The sequence below is a fragment of the Phodopus roborovskii genome, unplaced genomic scaffold, assembly GCF_943737965.1.
Source record: "Phodopus roborovskii unplaced genomic scaffold, PHOROB, whole genome shotgun sequence".
Taxonomy (NCBI): Eukaryota; Metazoa; Chordata; class Mammalia; order Rodentia; family Cricetidae; genus Phodopus; species Phodopus roborovskii.
The window spans coordinates 10,349,732-10,371,010 of record NW_026125397.1 but is presented as its reverse complement, the minus strand read 5'-3'; the positions used below and the strand labels follow the sequence as shown (position 1 = coordinate 10,371,010).

The 21,279-nt window shown below is 38.7% G+C and overlaps 1 protein-coding gene across 1 annotated transcript in view; it reads right to left on the bottom strand.

The window, feature by feature from the left end:
• Positions 1 to 5,979: 5,979 nt before the first annotated feature.
• The window catches only part of Themis (thymocyte selection associated), a 163,823-nt gene continuing 148,523 nt past the window's right edge, over positions 5,980 to 21,279 (bottom strand). The window contains exon 5 of the mRNA XM_051175311.1: positions 5,980 to 6,165. Coding sequence (XP_051031268.1) covers positions 5,980 to 6,165 — 186 coding nt within the window. The remainder of the gene's footprint in view (positions 6,166 to 21,279) is intronic.

Below are 21,279 nucleotides of genomic sequence, written 5' to 3'. Positions count from 1 at the left end.
CTAAATTTTTTAAATTGTTATTTGCTTTTTTTTTTTTGTTTTACATGTCAATCCAAGTTCCCTCTCCCTTCCTCCCTCCCTCCCTCTTACCCTCTCTTCCCCCTCACATGCACCCTGACCACCCTCCACTCCCATCCCCCCACACCAATTCACCGTGTAGGGCAATGTCATCCAGGTGGGGTCATGTAAATCTGTCAAGTCATTTGAAGTAGGGACTAGGACTTCTCTCCTGTCTCTAGGTTAAGGCAGTATCCCTCCATGGGGGATGTGTCCCCAAGATCTTTTTGTGCACCAGGAATACATCCTGGTTCCACTGTCTGAGGTCCCTTAGACTGCTCAAGACTTCTAGCTGAGACCCATATTCACGGAGGCCTGAGTCAGTCCCATGCTGGATTCCCAGCTATCAGTCTGGGGGCCCATTAGCTCCTCCTTGTTCAGGTCAGCTGTCTTTATGTGTTTCTGCACCTGGTCTTGTCCTCTCTCTCTGCATCTGGATTCTAGTTCGACTCAGTGTTTAGTTGTGGGTGTTTGCTTCTGTTTCCAACAGGTACTAGATGAGGTCTCCATGATGGTGGATAAGTTAGTTGTTGATCTCACTATCAGGGAAGGGCATTTATGGTAGCCTTTCCACAGTTGCTCAAATTGTTAGTTGGCGGCAGTCTTGTAGGTCTCTAGACCTTTCTTTAGGTTCAGTTTTCTCTTCAAACCAATAATGGCTCCCTCTTTTATGTTCTCTCTCTCTCTCTCTCTCTCTCTATCTCTCTCTCTCTCTCTCTCTCTCTCTCTCTCTCTCTCTCTCTCCTGTCTTCTATTCCTGACTCAATCTTTCTAGTCCACATGCTTAATATTTTAAATGAGCACTGTTGAACAGCTCTGAGTCCCAGTACTTGTCTTTTATTAAAATTGAGAAAAAAAAAATTATGTTTCATCAGAGCAGTGGATCTTGGGGCAGAGGGGGGATGGGTGGGAGTGGCTGGGAGGAGAAGAGAGGAAACTGTGGTCAGGATGTAAAATAAAAAATAAATGTGAAAAATGTTTCATGATGATAATATCTGAAGTAACACCTCCAGACATAGAATAACCAGGAAGTCAGTCAAGGTCTTCAATATGGCACCATATTTTACCCAGTCCTTAAAATAATTCTTAGAAGGAACTCATTTGTGTTCTATTTCTCACCATACAAGGGAAACTTAGTTTACAACTTTAGGTCAAGCTGAAGTCCATACAAAGACCTCTTTAGCCAGTTTCTATTCTCTGGTTTTCACCTTGGTCTTGAAGGAGAACTTTCCCATTAGGCATTATTGCTTTCAGCTATCCAGTCCACCCACCAAATTGAGAATTAGCTGTAAGGAACAACATAAAATGAGTCTTATTTAGCTACGGGACTCTTTGGGGCCAACCCCCTCAGTGTTGCATTGAAATTGTTCAAAACTGACAGGCATGAAGATTGCCTGCTAGGTTGGTGAAGAAAGTAAAACTCGCAGGCAGGAAATAGCTTGTGTACAAGCTATACATTTAGGTTTGGGCAGGGTTTAGACTAGAAAGCAAGACACTAGTTATGTTTTGTTTTCTGGCTTTGTACTCCTCTCAGTGGTTAACTGGTCTTATTTATAAAGAGCAAGTGATGACAGATTTCCTCTAAATATTTGGGATAATTCAAGGAACATAGCTGAGGAATCCAAAGGAAAGAAACTGCACTTGATGAATCAAGAAAGTATACCATTTATTTAATGGGTAACATCTATATATTCTGACAAAGATTTCAGCTTTCAGAGGGACATATAAGGAAGGAGAAAATAGGTCCCTGTGCATCCAGGGAATTTACCAGAAGCAATCATAGAAATGCCTGAATAACACAGATAATAACAAGTTCCTCCTCCCAGGTAAATATTAATCCTCTTATCCTAAATGACCTTGTTCTGGGACCAAAGAAGCATCTTTATCCATAGTCACAGACCATGGCAAGGAGAGCTGCATGCCATGATTGACTGATACATGGAGTACAGAGGACAGCCCCAACTCAGGGCACCTTCAAAAAGCCCATTCCAGAGCTCCCTGAGACATACCCTGAAGTCTTTGAAGTGGCTGTATCAGGACTTACTTTCTCCCTCTGCCCAAGCCTTGGGTGTTTTTCCTAAGAGCACTTCCCAATCAGCTTTCATTGTGCAAATCAAGCCAGGGACCTGGGTGTGCAAAAAAACCTGCTTAATGCAAACATTTCCACTTAACACCTGTCAGCCACGTAAAATAGCTCTTGAGCTGATGAAACAGTGGAACACTCTGCTCTCTTTTAGTCATCAGGGCCAAGGAGAAAGAGGACAACACCAGGGATCATATCAGCCAGGCAACTCCATCATAGCAATGCAGGTTAGTCTCAGGATTTCTCATCCCCTCCCCTGTCCATAGCTATAAAATTCCCAAGATGGCACAATTCTCAAAGGAAAAAAAAAATGCCTACTAAGCCTCCATGCCCGCAAGAGCCACATCAAGACTTCTCAGAGGTGCTGTGGGAAAATAAAGTTTTCTAGAAATCAACTCATAGGGTCAGTAGTTTGTTTCAGCACTGACATAGTTGGAGTCTATTATGTGTTAAATTAACTTACACTTGCTTTATCGAATGAACTCTTCAGCATAGCCTATGGTGTAGAGCACTCATGGACCCAATTTGACAAATACAGAGACTTTAACAAATTGCTCATGGCATACTATGAGCAAGTGGAGTAGCAAGTTTATAAAGCCAGCAGCTACCGCTAAGACTGTGGAAGTCCAGGAACTGTGCTCTTATTTATAGGTAAAACATGCAGAGTTAATGATGATGTTACTAAACGATGACACGAGAATCATCAAACTACTAAAGTAGACTGGGGGCCTACACAAGGTCATCTAGGAGGTTGGTGAAGCGCTTTCCAAAGCGTCTCAGAGAAAGGGACTGGGGCTGGCCATCCTATCTGGGGTTAGTTTCTCAGAGTCTGACTATAGTGGATTCCATGGCCACTGTATAATTCCTGTTTGACTATTTAGCAAAATCCCTCTAATTGTTTACAATGATTATCGAGCTCAAAAATCTTTTATACTTTAATCACCACACATGTATCAGTAAGATAAACTCCTGCATCTCATGGACAAAGCTGGGTATCCTGGAGACAAAATGAGAAAAATAGCACCTCTGTCTTAATGATGATTTGTAATTTTTAAATTTTTCAACTGAGAGATGCTAAACAGTTCAACAACTACCACTTTTCACACAAAAATGTTAGGAATTCATTAACAGTTACCTAAGCATTTGGGGAAAAGTCATTGCGGAAGTTCATATTTATAGTTCTAGGAGTGGAGTAGTGAGGTAAAAGGATTCTAAGTTCAAAGTCAGCTTGGTTATATAGCAAGACCCTGTCTCAAGGAAGAAAAATGAGTGCGGAAAGCAATTAGAAAGGTTATCATTTGCTCCTCCTGAACTCAGAGGAGACTACTACACATTCACAGGGAAGCCATCCACACCACGCGTGGCGAGTGTGAGTCCAATCCGCCAGCTTATTTTTAAATAAAGGTATATATACTATATGACATAAGATAGAGTTGGCAAAGTTTACTTTGTTATCTACTTTCCTCTCATTTCTATGTATATAACTGTCACACCATGATAGCTCATACTGAAGATTCCAACCTGATTGTCTTTGAAAGATGCGAAAGTTAAAAAAAAAAGAAAAGAAAAGAAAAGAAAAAACACTTTTCAGACACTCATCCTGAGTAATTTTCAAGCTGATACATGTTGAAATTAACCTATGAAAGGAAATTTCACTTTACTCTCTTGTAGGAAGCTAGGAAGTCTCGATAGTCTAGGCCTATTATTTTAATCCGAGGCTCCTTTTGTCCTTAAAGCCATCATTTATGGGCTCTGTGTAAGATTGGGTGCTTCCCTGCCCTATGAAGTATTCTGCATTACTCACTCAGGGCACAGCTGGGGCAGCCACTGTACTTTCCCAGAAATGCACACGCTAGGAAGATTAGATACCCAAGTTCCCTGTGATTGAAACAAAAAAAAACTTTGATCTCAGGAATTGTGTTATCTGGTACTTTGTAGGATCCATAATCTTAAAGAAAAAAAAATAGTTTCCAATGAATTAATAATGGCTTGAGTCTCAACCCGCTACAGCAATTTTCACTGCAGTGGTTGTTTCTTTTATAGTCACACTTGATTAGTGTTTGAAATGTGGAGGAATTGCAATATGCATGGTTTTCAAAGCCCTTTACAGAATTTCATTTTATCACTCGGAGAGAGTCAATGAAAACGTAATAAGAAAAGCTCTATGGGATATTTTTATAGAAGTGTCAGAAGCCAGTAAGCTAACTACTTGAAAGAACTCAGATAGTGCAGACAGGGTTGGGAGCAGAAACACTTCAGAGACTTTAGCTCCAGTATTTTGACTTTTATATGTCCTTGGAGAGAAAAAAATCACATGCACTACAAAATCAAATAACGAGGGGGGAGGGAACAAACCATATGCTTAAGAATAATTAATTTCAATTTTCCTACAAACTAAATATGAAGTTTTGAAGGTAATTGTCATAGGAATTCAGCTGATTTGGCATGTCTAAAATATTGCCAAAAAGGAGAAAATTCTCATTTCCCTTGCTAAGACATGCCAGATTCCAACCATATGGAAGTTAGTCTAGTAACTTAATTGATTGTGATCAGTCCCCCACAACTCCATTTGATCTTGTTTTGCCTTCAGTAGGGATGGAAAATGCCACATCACCTTCTCTACAAGCTAGACTACCAGAAGTCTAGTCTGCATTTGATTATCTTATAATTTTTTATATTTTAGTAATTCTTTATGAATTTTATGTGTTTTGCCATATTCACCCACAACTTTCTGTTAATTCTGCCCAGATCATTTCTATCTCTCTACTCACTCCAAACTTGTGCCTCCTTTTTATTAAAATGCATTTTCCTAGTAACTGATTGACTCCAATTTATATTGTGCATATAGTCCTGGGTATGGAGTCATACACTGGAAAATGGTTGATTTTCCAGGAGTCACACTGTTAAAGAAAACTAACTCTTCTTCCACCAGAAGTTATCATCTTTTCTAGGTGAAATTAACCTCTTCCCACTCCATGCTAAACTGATAAAGAGCTTGGTCATATCCAGGTCTTGTATAGGCAAAAACAATCAATGTGAGTTTATGAGCATAGTGATCCTCTCATGTCCAAAGCTCTGATGATCCCTAACCTCTGAGTCTTACCCTCCTTACATTCCATCTTCCACGATGATCCCCAAGCTTCTTTTGAAGGGATGCAAGATATAGGTATGCCATTTGTGGCTGAGCACTCATTAGCCACCTATTCTCTGCACTTTGACTGAGTTTCTGTGTTCACCACCATTCACTGAATAAAGAAACTTCTCTGTGATAAGCTCTGAGAGCTGGTTAAAATTCAGTTATCATGACCTCTTTTAACCAAGTAAAACTTTCTTATTCATCCAATAAAGTATAAAGACATGGTTGGGGGTAGGGAAATAATGGTTAAATCAGAAAAGTGTTTTATCTGAGGCAGGAGGATCTGAGTTTAGCACCCCCAGAACCCACATAGGAAAGCAAAAACACTAACATGAATGAGTAACTCCAGAGTTGGAGGGGGCAGAGACGGGAGAGTCCCTGGATAATTGATGAGCTTCAGGTTCAGGAGAGACCCTGCCTCAAATATAAAGTAGAGAGGACCCAGGTTGTCTCAATATCCACAGGATGACTATAATCCTCTGTGTTTTCCATCTATGGAGATCTGATTCCCTCTTCTAGCCTTCCAGGGCTAGAAGATACGCAGATACACATGCAGGCAAAACACCCATATTTTCATAAAATAAAAAGATATATCTCTGAAAAATAAAAAGCTGAAGAGCCCCAAGGAAGGTTCCCAACACTGGCCTCTGACTTCTACACCCATGCTGTGTGTATTCCAAACAATGTGAAAGCAAGAAGTTATTCATTGTGCTTTTGTCAGGTAGGTCATTGAAGCAATCGTGTGTGGTTTAACTGACCTGCAATCACGTTGGTGCTTGCTCTTCTCTCTCTCCATATTGGCCAAGTCGTTCTGAGAACCAACGGGTGTTCTTGGATCCAGGCCACCTTGATCTGGGTGCAGTTTCTTGGCTCTGTCTGCATGGTGACTCTAAAATGGCAAGCAAGTAAATTATTCGTTCCAAATAAATGCCTTCTAGAGATATGACAGTGGTAAACATTTATCATATGGCAAATTATTTTTATATGTCTGAAAGCGAACATTCTGCATGCCAAATCAAGTTAGAAATCATATGTTTCTCAATATATTTTAGTAATCTAAGTCTGGGAGTTTTAAGGTAACCAAGTGACTAGAATAAAAAGGTTGTTTAGCTTGGGTTTTTTGTGAGTCTTCTAACAGTAGGACTGAGGGTGTCTCTGATTATTTTGTCTGCTCTTGGGATCCATTTCCTCCTCCTGGGTTGCCTCATCAAGCTTTAATATGAATTTGTATGCTGTGTTCAGTTCTGAGTTCAGTAGATATTACTGGGCCTGCTCTTTCCTGGGGAGAGGGGAGGAGGAGTTGGGAGCAGTAGAGGGAGGGGAGGCTGTGGTCAGAATGTATTGTATGAGAGAAGAATACATTTTAAAAAAAAGTTGCTCTAGATAAGGAAATATTCTTCAGAAATCATATTCTTTATGAAAAGTTTACAAAATATTTTACATTTAGAACATTCTTTTTCAGTTACTATTTTTATAGTCAGACAACCCAGTACTTTGACATATATTACATAATTACAAATAAATTGTGCAGTAGATTTCTTTTTTTCTTTCTTCCTTTCTTTTTGGTTTTTTGAGACAGGGTTTCTCTATGTAACAGTTCTGGATGTCCTGAAACTTGATTTGTACACCAGACTGTCTTTGAGCTCACTGAGATCTGCCTGCCTCTGCCTTTCAAGTGTTGGGCCCAGCTGCTTTATTCTTTTTCAAAATTTATTTTTATGTTAAAATTTTATGTGTATGAGTGTTTTGCCTGTATGTATGTATGTATGTATGTATGTATGTATGTATGTATGTATGTACATATTTGTGTCACCTGTATGCCTGGTACTGAAGGAAGCCAGAAGGTAGCATTGGATCCCCTGGAACTAGAGTTACAGACAATTGTGAGATTAATGTGGGTGCTGGCAATCAAACCCAGGCTCTCTGGAAGAGTGACATGTGCTCTTAACTACTAAGCCATCATTCTGGACCCATTTATTTCTATGATTTATTAAGAAGAAATTTTATTATCTGCTCTAAATGTATATGAATTTTAATCAGTAGTTTGAAAAATTGGCAAAGTCCTTTGGCCAATTTGAGAATAATATTTCATTGGGATGAATTATTAAAGCACATATCAATGGTCCCCTGTAACTCACATAAGAGATGTCATAATGTTTGACATTATATTGACACATTGCATACTTTAAAAGATACATCAGTTATGATCCCACATTCAAGACCTAAGGGGAAAATTAAACTTAAGCTCTTTGTCTCATAAACAAATCCAGACTAGAAACTTATTAGTTTGAGTGTTATTAGTTTGAATGTGATTATAAAATATTAGGAGATTTGTAGTTAAAATTAGCTAGCCAGTTTTGGCCATTTACAATAGCAATTTGGCACTGAGGATAAGACAATGAATTTGTCTCTAAAGTTACTCATACAGATTACATATAGAACTTAACACATTAAATCTTGGGTTTGTAGAATGAAAGGCTTATAAAATTTAGAAAGTATATATAAAGAAATGAGAGTCCAATATGATGACCTGATTCACACAAGTTAACAAAATGAATGATGTGGCTATAACTCCTGGTCACTAGTACAGTACTCTTTATGCCATTGTAACTCATTTGTTCTGTTTGTCTGTTCAGAATAATGGTTATAATGAAGGCTACAAATCTGTTGTGTCCTTTTTATCAATGTCCATTGCATGCAATTTTACAAAGCCCTATTGCTTTAACTTTTGGTTTGCCCACATGGCTTCTTTGTGAATCAACGGGATATTGACACACCTGTAGGCTCAACAATCTACACTATTTATTTGCTCAGGCCTACATTTCCATGAATGAAGTCATGAGAATACATGCAGGATAGCTTGAGGGAAGCTCACTGTGAACTGCAGTTTAGTTAGGGTACCAAATTGACTAAGCTGTAAGACTCAACTATAGGATTCTATGGTATTTAGTATACACCAGTTTAGACCAACAGAAACCAAGTTAAGTTGGCTCAACCCCACAGCTTCATGAACCCATTAAGTGTGATTTGAATTCTATGCCATGAATTTTTTTTCAGGTGTCATGTAATATTGTGGGGTAAAAACTGTTTAATTCAACAAATATCTGTCCCAGATATTGCTGTATGACAATGCAAATATATGACACCTTGAACTTTCAAATACAATGTCTCAAAATGTTTGTGAAGAGTATTAAAATAATATGAAAAGTAATTTTTACACAATTCTCAAATTCCCTGTCTAAAATCAAAGGATGGAAACAGTAATACCACCAGGGATAACCCAAGTGATCATTTTTAATACTGATAGTGAATGGAACTATTTAATAGCATATTGCTTACATTCAACTCACTCACAAACCAGAAAATATGTCAATAACTTATTATGAAATTTTAAATCTGTTGTGAAGCTAGTGCTAACACACAGTTTTTGAAACAATGAAGATTCAACATCTATGTAGCCTCTTGATTTTTTAATTACATGCTTTTGGAAAATATATTAATACCAAGATAGATGTTAAATCATAGTTTCTCAGTAGTGAGAAACAAACCAGATTAATGGAAAAAATAGCTTAATGATTATTTTCATACAGAATTCAACTGATAACATTAAAACACTGGGGAACTCATGGGATGGCAGTGGATAAAGGGACTTTCTGCCAAGCCTGATGTCTTCAGTTTGGTCCCTGGGACCCACAATCTCATATTTGACTAATTTACATTGAACTCATTCACAAACCACAAAACAACTGAGAAAATCAACCCCTATAAGTTGTTTTCTGTTCTCTATATGTACACTGTTCTATGTTACTTTCCCTCTCCCTCTCTCATCCCCACACAAAACAAATAAACAAATGTCTCCAATGCTTTAAACAATGAATAAATAAAAAACAGTGGAGAAAATATAGCAGTTTGTGGGATTTATGAATACTATATTATCCTCCAAATTCTAAAGAAGAACTTTTAGGTATTCTTAGTTTGAGACCTTTGTCATAAAGTCACAGCAGGAGAAAATAACCACCCAATCATAACGGCCAGACATCTATAGAACATTCCATCCAAACACTAAAGAATATACCTTCTTCTCTGCTCCACATGGAACCTTCTCTAAAACAGACCACATACTACATGACATAACAAACCTCAACAGACAAAAAAAAAAATTGGAATAATCCCCTGTATCTTATCAGACCACCATGCTTTAAAGTTGGAATTTAATAATAACACAAATCTCAGAAAACCTACAAACTCATGGAAACTGAACAATGTGCAATTGCACCACACCTGAGTCAAAGAAGAAATAAAGAAATTAAGGACTTCCTAAAATTCAATGAGAATGAGGACACAACATACCTGAACTTATGGGATATCTTGAAAGCAGTGTTACAAGGGAAGTTCACTGCACTAAGTGCCCATATGAAGAAAACGGAGGATAGTCGCATTAGAGAATTAACAGCAAAACTGAAAGCCTTAGAGCAAAAAGAAGTAAACTCAGCCCGGAGGAGTAGATGCCAGGAAATAATTATTTTGAGGGCTGAAATCAATAAAGTAGAAACCAGGAAAACAATACAAAACATTAATGCAAAAAGAGTTGGTTTTTTGAAAAAAAAGAATAAAACCTTTATCCAAACTAACCAAAAAGCAGAGAGAGAACATGCAAATTAACAAAATAAGACATGAAAATAGACACTGAGGAAATCCAGACAATTTTCAGGTCATACTTTAAAAACCTGTACTTCACAAATTTGAAAATTTAAAAGAAATGGACAAATTTCTGGATAACTATCACCTACCAAAATTAAATCAAGAATAGATATAGTATAGACCTATAAGACCTATAACCCCTAATGAAATAGAACCAGTCATCAAAAGCCTTTCAACCAAAAAAAAAAAAAAAAAAAAAAAAAAGGCCCAGGGCCAGATGGCCTCAGTGCAGAATTCTACCAGAAATTCAAAATTCAAGGAAGAGCTAATACCAATACTCCTCAAATTGTTTCACTCTTTTTATGAGGCCACAATCACCTATATGGCTTGGGTACCAAGCCACACAAAGACACAACTAAGAAACAAAACTACAGACCAATATCCCTCATGAACATTGATGCAAAAGTACTCAATAAAATACTGGCAAGTAGAATCCAAGAATACATCAGAGAAATCATCCACCATGACCAAGTAGGCTTCATCCCTGCGTTGCAGGGATGGTTTTACATACGAAAATCTGTCAACATGATCCACCATATAAACAAACGGAAAAAGAAAAACCACATGATCATCTCCCTAGATGCTGAAAAAAGCATTTAACAAAATTCAACACCCTTTTATGATAAAGGTCTTGGAGAGATCAGGGATAACAGGAACATACCTAAATATAATAAAAAGCAATATACAGTAAACAAACAGCCAACATCAAACTGAATGGAGAGAAGTTTAAGGCTATTCCTCTAAAATCAGGAAAAAGACAAGGCTGCCCTCTCTCTCCATATTTCTTCAATATTGTACTAGCTAGCAGTTCTAGCTATAGCAATACGACAACAAGGAGATTAAGGGGATCTAAATTGGAAAGGAAGAAGTCAAACTTTCAGTATTTGCAGATGATATGATTGTTTACATAAGTGACCCAAAAAACTCTACCAGGGAAGTCCTACAGCTGATAAACACCTTCAGCAAAGTAGCAGGATACAAGTTAAACTCAAAAAAAAAAAAAAAAAAAAAAGAGTAGCCCTACTATACAGAAGACAAAGGGGCTGAGAAAGAAATCAGAGAAACATCACCCTATTGCGATTAATAAAGATCAGAATAAACAGGCCGAATAGATGTTTATTCAGGGAGAAATAACTTACAACCAAGACAGATGAACACCAGCAGGTTCCACCGGATGCTCTCCTCTCCGCGTCCAGCCAGCAAGAAAGCATTCCACGGCTTCTCCTCAGACCTAGTTCCATAGGTCACTTCCGCCCCTGGCTCCACCCTCCAATGGGCGTGGTCAGTGCCACAGAAGGAGACAAAGTGAATATCCCACTACATCACCCTTTATAATAGCCACAAACAACATAAAGTATCTTGGGGTAAAGCTTACCAAACAAGTGAAAGACCTATCTATATAGCAAGAACTTTGTGTCTTTAAAGAAAGAAATTAAAGAAGATACTAGAAAATGGAAAGATCTCCCATGCTCTTGGATAGGCAAGATAAACATGGTAAAAATGGCAATCGTGCCAAAAGCAATCTACAGATTCAATGCAATCCCCATTAAAATCCCACCACAATTCTTCACTGACCTTGAAAGGATAATAATCAACTTTATATGGAAAACAAAAGACCCAGTAGCCAAAACAACCCTGTACAATAAAGGAACTTCAGGAGGCATCACCATCCCCGACTTTAAGCTCAGTCTGAAAACAGCCTGGTATTGGCAGAAAAATAGACAAGTAGACCAATGGAATCAAATCGAAAATCCAGAAATTAACCCACACAACTACGAACACCTGATTTTTGACAAAACAGCTAAAAGTATACAATGGGAGGAGGAAAGCATCTTCAACAAATGGTGCTGACGCAACTGGATGATGGTGTGTGGAAGACTACAGATAGACCCATGTCTATCACCACGCACAAAACTCAAGTCCAAATGGATCAAAGACCTCAACATAAATCCAGCTGCACTGAACCTCTTAGAAGAGAAAGTGGGAGATACCCTTGAACAAATTGGTATAGGAGACTGCTTCCTAAACATAACTCCAGTAGCACAGACACTGAGATCAACAATTAATATATGGGTCCTCCTCAAACTGAGAAGATTCTGTAGGGCAAAGGACACAGTTAACAAGACCAAATGGCAGCCCACAGACTGAAAAAAAGATCCTCACCAAACCCACATCTCATAGAGGACTGATCTCCAAAATATACAAAGAACTCAAGAAACTAGTCACCAAAACACCAAATAACCCTATTAAAAAAATGAGCACAGAACTGAAGAGAGAATTCTCAATTGAGGAAGTAAAAAAAGGCTGAAAGACACTTAAGAAAATGCTGAACATCCTTAACTATCAGGGAAATGCAAATCAAAACAACTTTGAGATACCATCTTACTCCTGCCAGAATGGCTAAAATTAGAAACACCAATGACAAACAGCTTATGCTGAAGAGGATGTGGATAAAGGGGAACACTCCTCCACTGCTGGTGGGAGTGCAAACTTGTACAGCCATTTTGGATACCAGTATGGTGGTTCCTTTGGAAAATGGAAATCAGTTGACCACAAGACCCAGCAATCCCAGTCTTAAGCATATACTCAAATGATCCACATCCATGCAACAAAGACATGTGCCCAACTATGTTCATAGCATCATTATTTGTAATAGCAAGAACCTGGAAGCAACCTAGATGTCCCTTAACTGAAGAATGGATAAAGAAGATGTGGCAAATTTACACAATGTAATACTACTCAGTGTGTGTGTGTGTGGGGGGGGGAATGGAATCTTGAAATTTGCAGGCAAATGGATGGAACTTGAAGAAACCATCCTAATGAGGTAACCCATTCACAAAAAGAGGAACATGGTATGAACTCACTCATATATGGATTTTAGACATACAGCAAAGGATTACCAGCCTATAATTCACACCACCAGAGATACTATGATACAAGGAGGATTCTATGTGATTCATATAAAGTCCCTCACAGAAGGGGAAAGGGACAAGATCTCCTGAGCATATGGGGAGTGAGGGGGGGGTCAGTGAGTGGACAGGGAACTAGGAGAAAGAGAAGGGGAGGATAGGAAAGCATATGAGACTAGAAAGATTGAGTCAGGGGAGGATTAGATGAGAGGAGAGAGAGGGAGTCATTATTGGTTTAAAGAGAAAACTGAACCTAGAGAAATGTCCAGAGACCTACAAGCCTGACCCCAACTAACAATTTGAGCAACAATGGAAAGGCTACCATAAATGCTCTTCTATGTTAATGAGATTGATGACTAATTTATCCACCATCATAGAGCCCTCATCTAGTAGCTGATGGAAACAGAAACAGACACCCACAGCTAAACACTGAGCCGAACTCCTGGAATCCAGATGCAGAAAAGCAGGAAAAGACCAGGCAACGAAACACATAGAGACAGCTGACCTGAACTAGGAGGAGCTAACGGGCCCCCAGAGTGATAGCTGTGAATCAAGCATTGGACTGACTCAGATCATCTGAACATGGGTCTCACCTAGAAGGCCTGAGCAGTCTAAGGGACCTCAGACAGTGCAACCAGGATGTATCCCTGGTGCACAAAAGGACTTTGGGAGCACATTCCCCATGGAGGGATACTTCCTTAACCTAGTGACAGGAGAGTAGGCCTAGTCCCTACTCCAAATGACTTGACAGATTTAGATGACCCCTCCTGGAAGGCATCACCCTGCATGTGGAGTGGGGGTAGATAGGAGGGGAGGGTGGTTAAGAGCATGAGACAGTGGGAGAGAGGTAAAGAGAGAGGGAGGGAGAGGGAACAGGGATCGATATGTAAAACAACAACAAAAAAAAAAGTTGAGGAAAAGCGAGAGGCAGGCCAGGTTCTATTATTTTTAATATCTACATTACATGCAATTTTCTGTCATAATTGTATATATTTGTACATATGTATAGATATTCATAGTATACAGACAGAGTTTTACATTTTTACTAAAGATAATTCTAAGTTCACATTGTAGAATATACATGGATTAAACTTTGAGTTTTTCATAAAAACAAATGTTTTGGTTAGTTGATTATTGATAAAATTTTGTTTTTGTTCTCCAAAATAAATAAAATACAAACAATAGGGGAAAAAGAACCATTCCATTACTTCTGAAGCTATTCCTTTTATGCTTTAAAGACTTAGTTTTAATTGTGTACACATAGGCAGGTTGCACATCCATGCAATCTCCTTGGGGCAGGGCAGGGACAGAAAGGAGTAGCCCATATTAGACATTTTGCTTTGTAAAAGAGCAGCCCTCTCTGTAGGTGTGAGTAAGGAAGTCCCCGGGTGCCGGAATAAAAAAATATTAAATATTTATTGGGGGACACTCATACAATCAAGGTAGAATGCCGCCATGGTTCTCTGATGTCAGGAATGGGATGCTGCAACCAGATCTCTGACCACTATGCCAGAGAGACCAGAGCAGGCTGCTTCTTCCTAGTATCAATCCGCAAGTAGCACCTGAGACCACGCCTTAATGGGCCGGTACCCTAAAGGCTGAATGAGTTCACGCAACATCTCTCCAAGTTGACTTGTTTTTAACAAATCAGCTTCTCAGCTTCCATAAGCAAGTGCCCTGTCCCAGCACATTAAAGTGGCATCCCTGAGGATATTTGGGGATTTCTTTGCTAACTTTCTTCCTGCGGTTTCTCAGTCTTTGCGTTCTCTCTGGTCAAGCGTAACCACCTTCTTGAGAACTCCTAGGACCTGACTCAGTAACACTAATTTTGGGACAGTACATTACAATGCTCCAAAAGCACTCATAAGAGGCAGAAGCTTGCAGTTCATGTCCTGAATGCCAGGGAAATTTCTAGAAGTGGATGCAGGCCTAGGTGAAAACTTTCATTTTCTTGTTTTCCTTATATTTGGATGGTGATCAATAATTTAATGATCAGAGATATTATTAATTTTTTTAAAAAATGCAGTAAGAATATGGAAGTCCTGAAAGTAATTTTTCTTCTCTGTTGTGTGCCTTTGTGTGTGTGTTTCCTTTGGTCACATGGCTTCAGCACAATAGATAATTTAGATCACCAAGTGAACTAAAAAAGCAAGAAATTTCTCATTATGCATTATAAGACTCTAATTTGTTTTTTCTAGGGAAAGCATTGAAGCAGGAAAGAACACAGACTGTGAAAAAACAATCTAAACCTGACCATTCCTACTGTTCTTTCTTCCAGACAATATTCTAAGTTTTCACACAGTTATCAACATAGAGTCACAGAACCCCTTCTCTGCCCAGAATACATTCTCTCTCCTACCGGTGGGAGAGGGGGTACATCTGAGCTGCTTCTGCTGATTTTAAAAACAAGCTGTTTTGCGCCTTTCAGTTCCTTCCTGCCTTATGTCTGTTCAGGCCCACACATGACAGGCCTTGTTCTATCAGCACACCGGAAGCTAATTCCCACCTCTTCCTACAGCCTTGGCTCATCGGTTCCCCATTTGGGATTCGGTGCTGCCAGCACTCACCCTCCAGGCCCAGGGCTCCTCACTTCCACCACACCAGCTAGCTCTGACTCAGAGCTGCTCCAGGACTCATCAGCAGCTCTCAAGAACTGTACAGATCTTGAGAGCTTGACAGACAGCAGAGCCTGTCCATTTGGTCAGGGCATTAATAGAGTTTCTATCTCTCCATTCCTTTCTCTTGGATCAAAGAATCAATAGTCAGTCTTTAGAAAATAACGATACAGATACCTACTTTCTCTATTGCACTGATAAGAGATAAGAGATGCCTTTCTGGCCCTTCATAGGCCACCTCTTCCTTCAAACTGACTGCCACTATATCCAAGCAAAGCCATCTTCACTGAAGCTGTGATTAGAAAGCCTCATCATGTATCATATATTAAACATCTTACCAGGCTCTCTTAGATAAAAACTTCCAACTTGCTATTAAGATTGTTTTAAACCACCACTTCTAAAGATACATTTCAGGAATATATTATATATCGGACCAGCTCAATTCATTCCTCCTTACTTCTCCAAAGTTCTGTGAATTTAGCCAAAGATGGTATAAGTACTAGAAGCACTGCCTAACTAAAATATTTTTGTTGTGAAAGGAGAACAGAATGGATAGCTAATTTATACAACTCATATTCTGAGGAGATTAGCAAGAAGACCTGCAGTCTTCAAAGATGTTTGTCCTGTTAAATTACATATTAGAAAAGCCTGCAAAAGAATTTGCTGTTTTCTAGCTAATGTGGCAAGCACCTATCGTGCAGTTGCCAAGGTCAGCTTACTTAAGATGTTGTCATGAGCAGTACAGTAGCTCTTGGTGCATAGGCAAATCTATTTCCTTCTTCCTTCTTTTGCTGTCCTGCAAATTGCATGGCAATGGTCCACCAGCTTCATAGTTTCTGGGAGTATAACTGCTGGCTAAAGGGGCAGGCCAATCATCTTATTTTGGAATCAAGAAACAGAAACTACATTGCTATAAAAAATGATGTGGCACAGTTTTGGTTAGATTAGTTTGGGGTGAAATTCGTTCTGAGTTAGGGGACAGTGTTTAAACAGTATCCAACAGAACCGTCCTTGCTGAAGACTCCAGATGGAAGCTGTGGTGTGCTGTATAATAGATCTGTAGCCAGTAAAATCCTTGTGAATTTGTTTCTTAAAAATTACGTTTTAAGTGAGTTCAATTTTTCTGAGTACTAAAACATGCACTTTCACGGGAACCTTTAAAAAGTAGAGAATGTGACAGCTTGATTTACAACAGTGTCACTTAGTCGTCTGAGGTAGGAACAGTTCTGATGAATATGACACACCCACTCAAGTGTTCGCATTATAGAAATGTTAAGAGACATCCTTCCACTAAAATGTTGCCAAAACTAAAAAGCTTGTGTGTCTGTGAATAGGTGGCCAACTCAGAGAAAGGTCTTTATAAGCTGCTGTCTGTCACCTCACACTGATTCAGGCTTAACATTCTGCTACTTGCTGCTCCTCTGATTGCTTCTTGCCCATAGTGGTTGCTGTTATCTTCATTGTTTTTGTGACATTTCAGGCTGGTCTTGAATTCACTATGTAGCTACAGATGGCTTTGAACTTCAAATCCTCTTGACTCTATCTTTCAGGTGTGTAGATTATAGGTGTGTGTACCACAATGCTTGGTTCATGTAGTGCTGTGGACCAGTGGAGTAACATCTCTCTCCACAATCAGCTTCTTGATAATATTTATAAGTGTTTCTAAGTGAAGTTTATTTTTTGATAGAAACTTAGTAACAATCTTTTAATAAAATCATTTGACAATTCCATTAAAAGTAAAATCAAAAACCCCCAAACAACAACAAAAAGAACCAAGGTTGAGCATAGTTGGTAAAATGTGTCCCATACAAGCATGAGGACCTGAGTTTGAGTCCTTATGTTGGGTGTGGTGGCACATGCTTGAAATCACCGAGTGTGAAGCAAAGACAGGCATATTCTTGGTCCTTGCTAGCAGCTAGTCTAGCCTGCTGGGCTAATAATTTATATCTAATGGATGGGAAAACACAGAAGTTGTCTATATTGACATAATAATGTGTGATATTCCATACACGTTATATATTGTGAGTTTTTTTTAAAAAGGATTGCCAGGCACCGGTATGAATTCCTTTCTCCAAATTATAGCTGAATCCCAGGCACAATCTTTCTTCTTCAGACTACCCCAACACTGTGTCCCCAATACTCTCTCCAACTCTCGCTTCCAATAAAAATTTAAAGGACCCTGCATTCATATCTCTGTTCAACTATCTTTCTTGTTCATTTTAAACCTCCTGCATCTCTGGAAGGTAGTCATTATTGCCTTTTAGAATTTTCCCGTCCTCAGCATCTCTGCTCTATCACTCACTCTCCTCTGCTCACACACATGCTCCTGCTAACACTGCCCTTCCCCCTCCACCCTCAAGTCTCATCTGCTTTCTCCTGGTCCAGCCTCTCCTTTCAGGCTCCCTTTGAAGCCCTGTACCTCCAGCTGGATTGCCCTGGTTACAAGAGCCTCAGTTTCCACTTGTCCATTATTTGCCAGTCACTACATTTTTCTCTCGCCAACCCCCAATGTTTTTGCAATTTACTACTTGTCTCTGATGTAAATTCATGGTCCTGTTGACAACTCAGTTATCTAGGGATCTGTTTTATGCCAGGCCCTCTCTTATCAGACGTGTGATCTCAGCAGTCTAGAAATCCTTGGACTTTCACAGCGTCCTAACCACATCATCAGCTGCGATGGGGCTGACTGAAATCAACTCTGTCTGTTATCTTCACTACTGCTGTGTAGATCTGTCTTCTGACAAGCCATGGCCTCTTGAGCTGTCAGCAGCTGTGATACCCAAAGGAGCTCTGCCCCAAATCGATCCTGCTATCTTTCTGTCCTGGGAGGTGGAGTGGGGCTCTCAAGGCTGGTCGCTTTTTCTAGATTTATAATTGTTCGTGATTACTCTGGAGGTGGGGGGGGGGGAGCTCCCAAGACCTCTACCCTCCTCAATGATACACAAACTCTTGTTGGAGAGATAGACCCTTTTCATTCACTCATGTAGCTACCCAAACTTTGTCCTCGTTCCTGCAAGGGTGTGAGTAATCCTAGGTAGACTCACAGCTTCACCCAGCTAACATGAGTAGAATTGTTCTCCATTTCTGTCCTTCATGCTTTGTCTGGGGTGAGAAGACATTTTGTTAATGTCTCAGAGAACGATCACCCAATAACTGACTTAAAAAGTGCTTTTTCTTAAGTGACTGCTGCCTCCCATCAGTGTGGCTCCTCCCCTTTCTCTCTCACCCAAACCAATTACTCTTCTTATGGTTTTTGTATCCTCTGAGTCTCCCATCAGTGTGGCTCCTCCCCTTTCTCTCTCACCCAAACCAATTACTCTTCTTATGGTTTTTGTATCCTCTGAGTCTCCTCCTCTAACACCCACAGGCTCTGTTCTTACTTTAGTAATACCACCCCACTCTTGCTGCCCGTTTGCCCCTCTTTCCCACTCTCCTGGCTCTGCAGAGTGATAATCTGTTACCTAGTTGATGGCTACACAGACAACACCGTTACCAGAAACTTTCCACATCACACAGGCTTTTTGAAGACCTCTTGGTTCCTCATCTGCTTTCAGCTGGAGATAGATCAAAGATTCTAAAGATCGCTTGCTGTCAACCTACAATCAAGTTGTTCTCTTCTGTTTCCTGGACCCTAATCTCTTCTGTGTATTTTGTTGTTGTTTTTCTTTTCTAATAGCTTCTAAACCACCTGCACAGCACTGATTCTATATATTTTTTTTAATTTGGTTATTTTTTTTTTTTTTTTTTGGTTTTTAAGTCTAAATTTAGTACTTTATGGTATATAAATTCAACTATTTGCTCATAGTTCTGATGATTTATACACCAACAAAGAACGAGTCTCCCTGATAGAAAGGATTCCTCACTAAAATACACAAATCTAAACACAAACTTCTCATTAGTTCTCATTAGGTGCTTCTGTGTGTGTTGGGAATCTGAACTCAGCCCCTAATGCTTACACCACAAGTGCTAGGCTGGCTAAGTCGCCCCCTTGAGTCTGTTTCCACATTTTAAAAGTTTGAAACAGGGCAGGTTGTAAAGATTATACCCTGTTTTGAGCAATGAAGGAACACAAACTAGAAAGATGCCAAGACAATTGACCTTCAAAATGATCCCTGCAAGATAGTTCTTTTATTGCAGTCATTTCTTAGTCTTTTTCGTTCAATGGCAAACTCGGGTATGTGCATATGTATTCTCACTACTTCCAGAGACTTAGTATAGATTAAGTGACCTTGTGAAATGTGTCTGAACACTAGTAGAACACATCTTTAATTTTAAGTAGAGGATTTTGCCATCAGGATAACCAACAAATCTTTAAAAAGGTACAAATGAATACTAGAGACATTCCCCCTATTTGGGTGATTCTGCTACGTTTTATAGCTGTGTTCTATAATTTAATAAAATCCAAACACCATGTAGAAGAAACTTTGGAAATTCCTGGATACAATTTTTTGCACTAGTAACTTGTCCATAATGAAGCTATAAATGTATTCCAAAAGTAGACTCATTTTTATCCATCTTTTAGTATAATTTAAAAAATTCTAGACAGTTGTTATATTTATTCAGCTCACCCAGAAAGCAGTGTTTTCCCTAAAGAAGTCATCAGAGACAGAATAATGGCATAATGCATAAAAATACTTCTTCACGTATTTCATTATTGAAACACAATCTAGCCATACAGAAAACAGATTTGTTAGTGAATAACCTGGGTTTTCATGCAACTATAGAGATACCTCCCTCGATGAGTCACATTTTCATACAAATAATAATGATTTGCACTTATTTTGAGATTTCTAAGTACTGAATGTCATTCTAGGCTGGTTACAAGCATTTGCATAGTGAGATCTTCAGCATTTTGTAAGTAACTTTCAAGGACATTAAAAAAAATAAATGGTCTTAGTTTGTCACTACATTGTTTCTTTGTATCATTTTAGCTACTTTTAGGAATCACTAGTGTTCTCAATGATATATAACATTTTAACTCCACTTTTTAAAGTCAGAAGAGTTATTCTTTTTCTGAATTTTGAATGTAACAAAGCATGGCTTTGATAATAACAGTTTTAAACAATAGAAAATTACAGGCAATTATCTTCATATTCTTATTGCTTAGTTTTAAAATGTATCATTAATTATAATAACCTATCTTTTCCTCAGAGGATAGTAACAAATAATACAGAATAAAATGTGAAGTTCATTGTCCTGTAAGGCTGTTTGAAAGCTTCATTTCAGTCTCCTTTATAATTTCAAGTTTTGGCTGAAATCTTGATGAACACAATAAGTTCGTGTTTTTTCTCTCTTAATGTAACTGATAGAAAAATACCAGAAGTGTGGAAAAACTATTAATTTTATCTTTTTTAATAATAAAGCTTTATTTTGCTTGTAATTATAATTTATAAATTTATTTATTATAGTATATAGTATTTTTAATGAATTAATAAAAGAAACACAGCTCAATGATTCAATACAAATCAAATTCACCCATGGGCATACCAGGAAATTGAATGTTAAGGCCCTGGAATTTCCCTCCTGCCTCAACACAATTGCATTTCAATCTCCAAAGCCAGCCCTCATCCCTAACATAGTTTATTTTCATCTCTATGCACTTTGATACACACAGTATGTTTTATTTTCTGACTGGGTTCTTTCTTTGTATATATAAAACATAGGCTATTCCATGAAGGGAATATATCAAATATGCCAAATATGTCAAATGAATATACCAAAGAGTGTTTGGGCTGATTCTCATTTTTAGCTATTATAGAAGATAATCTATAAATACTT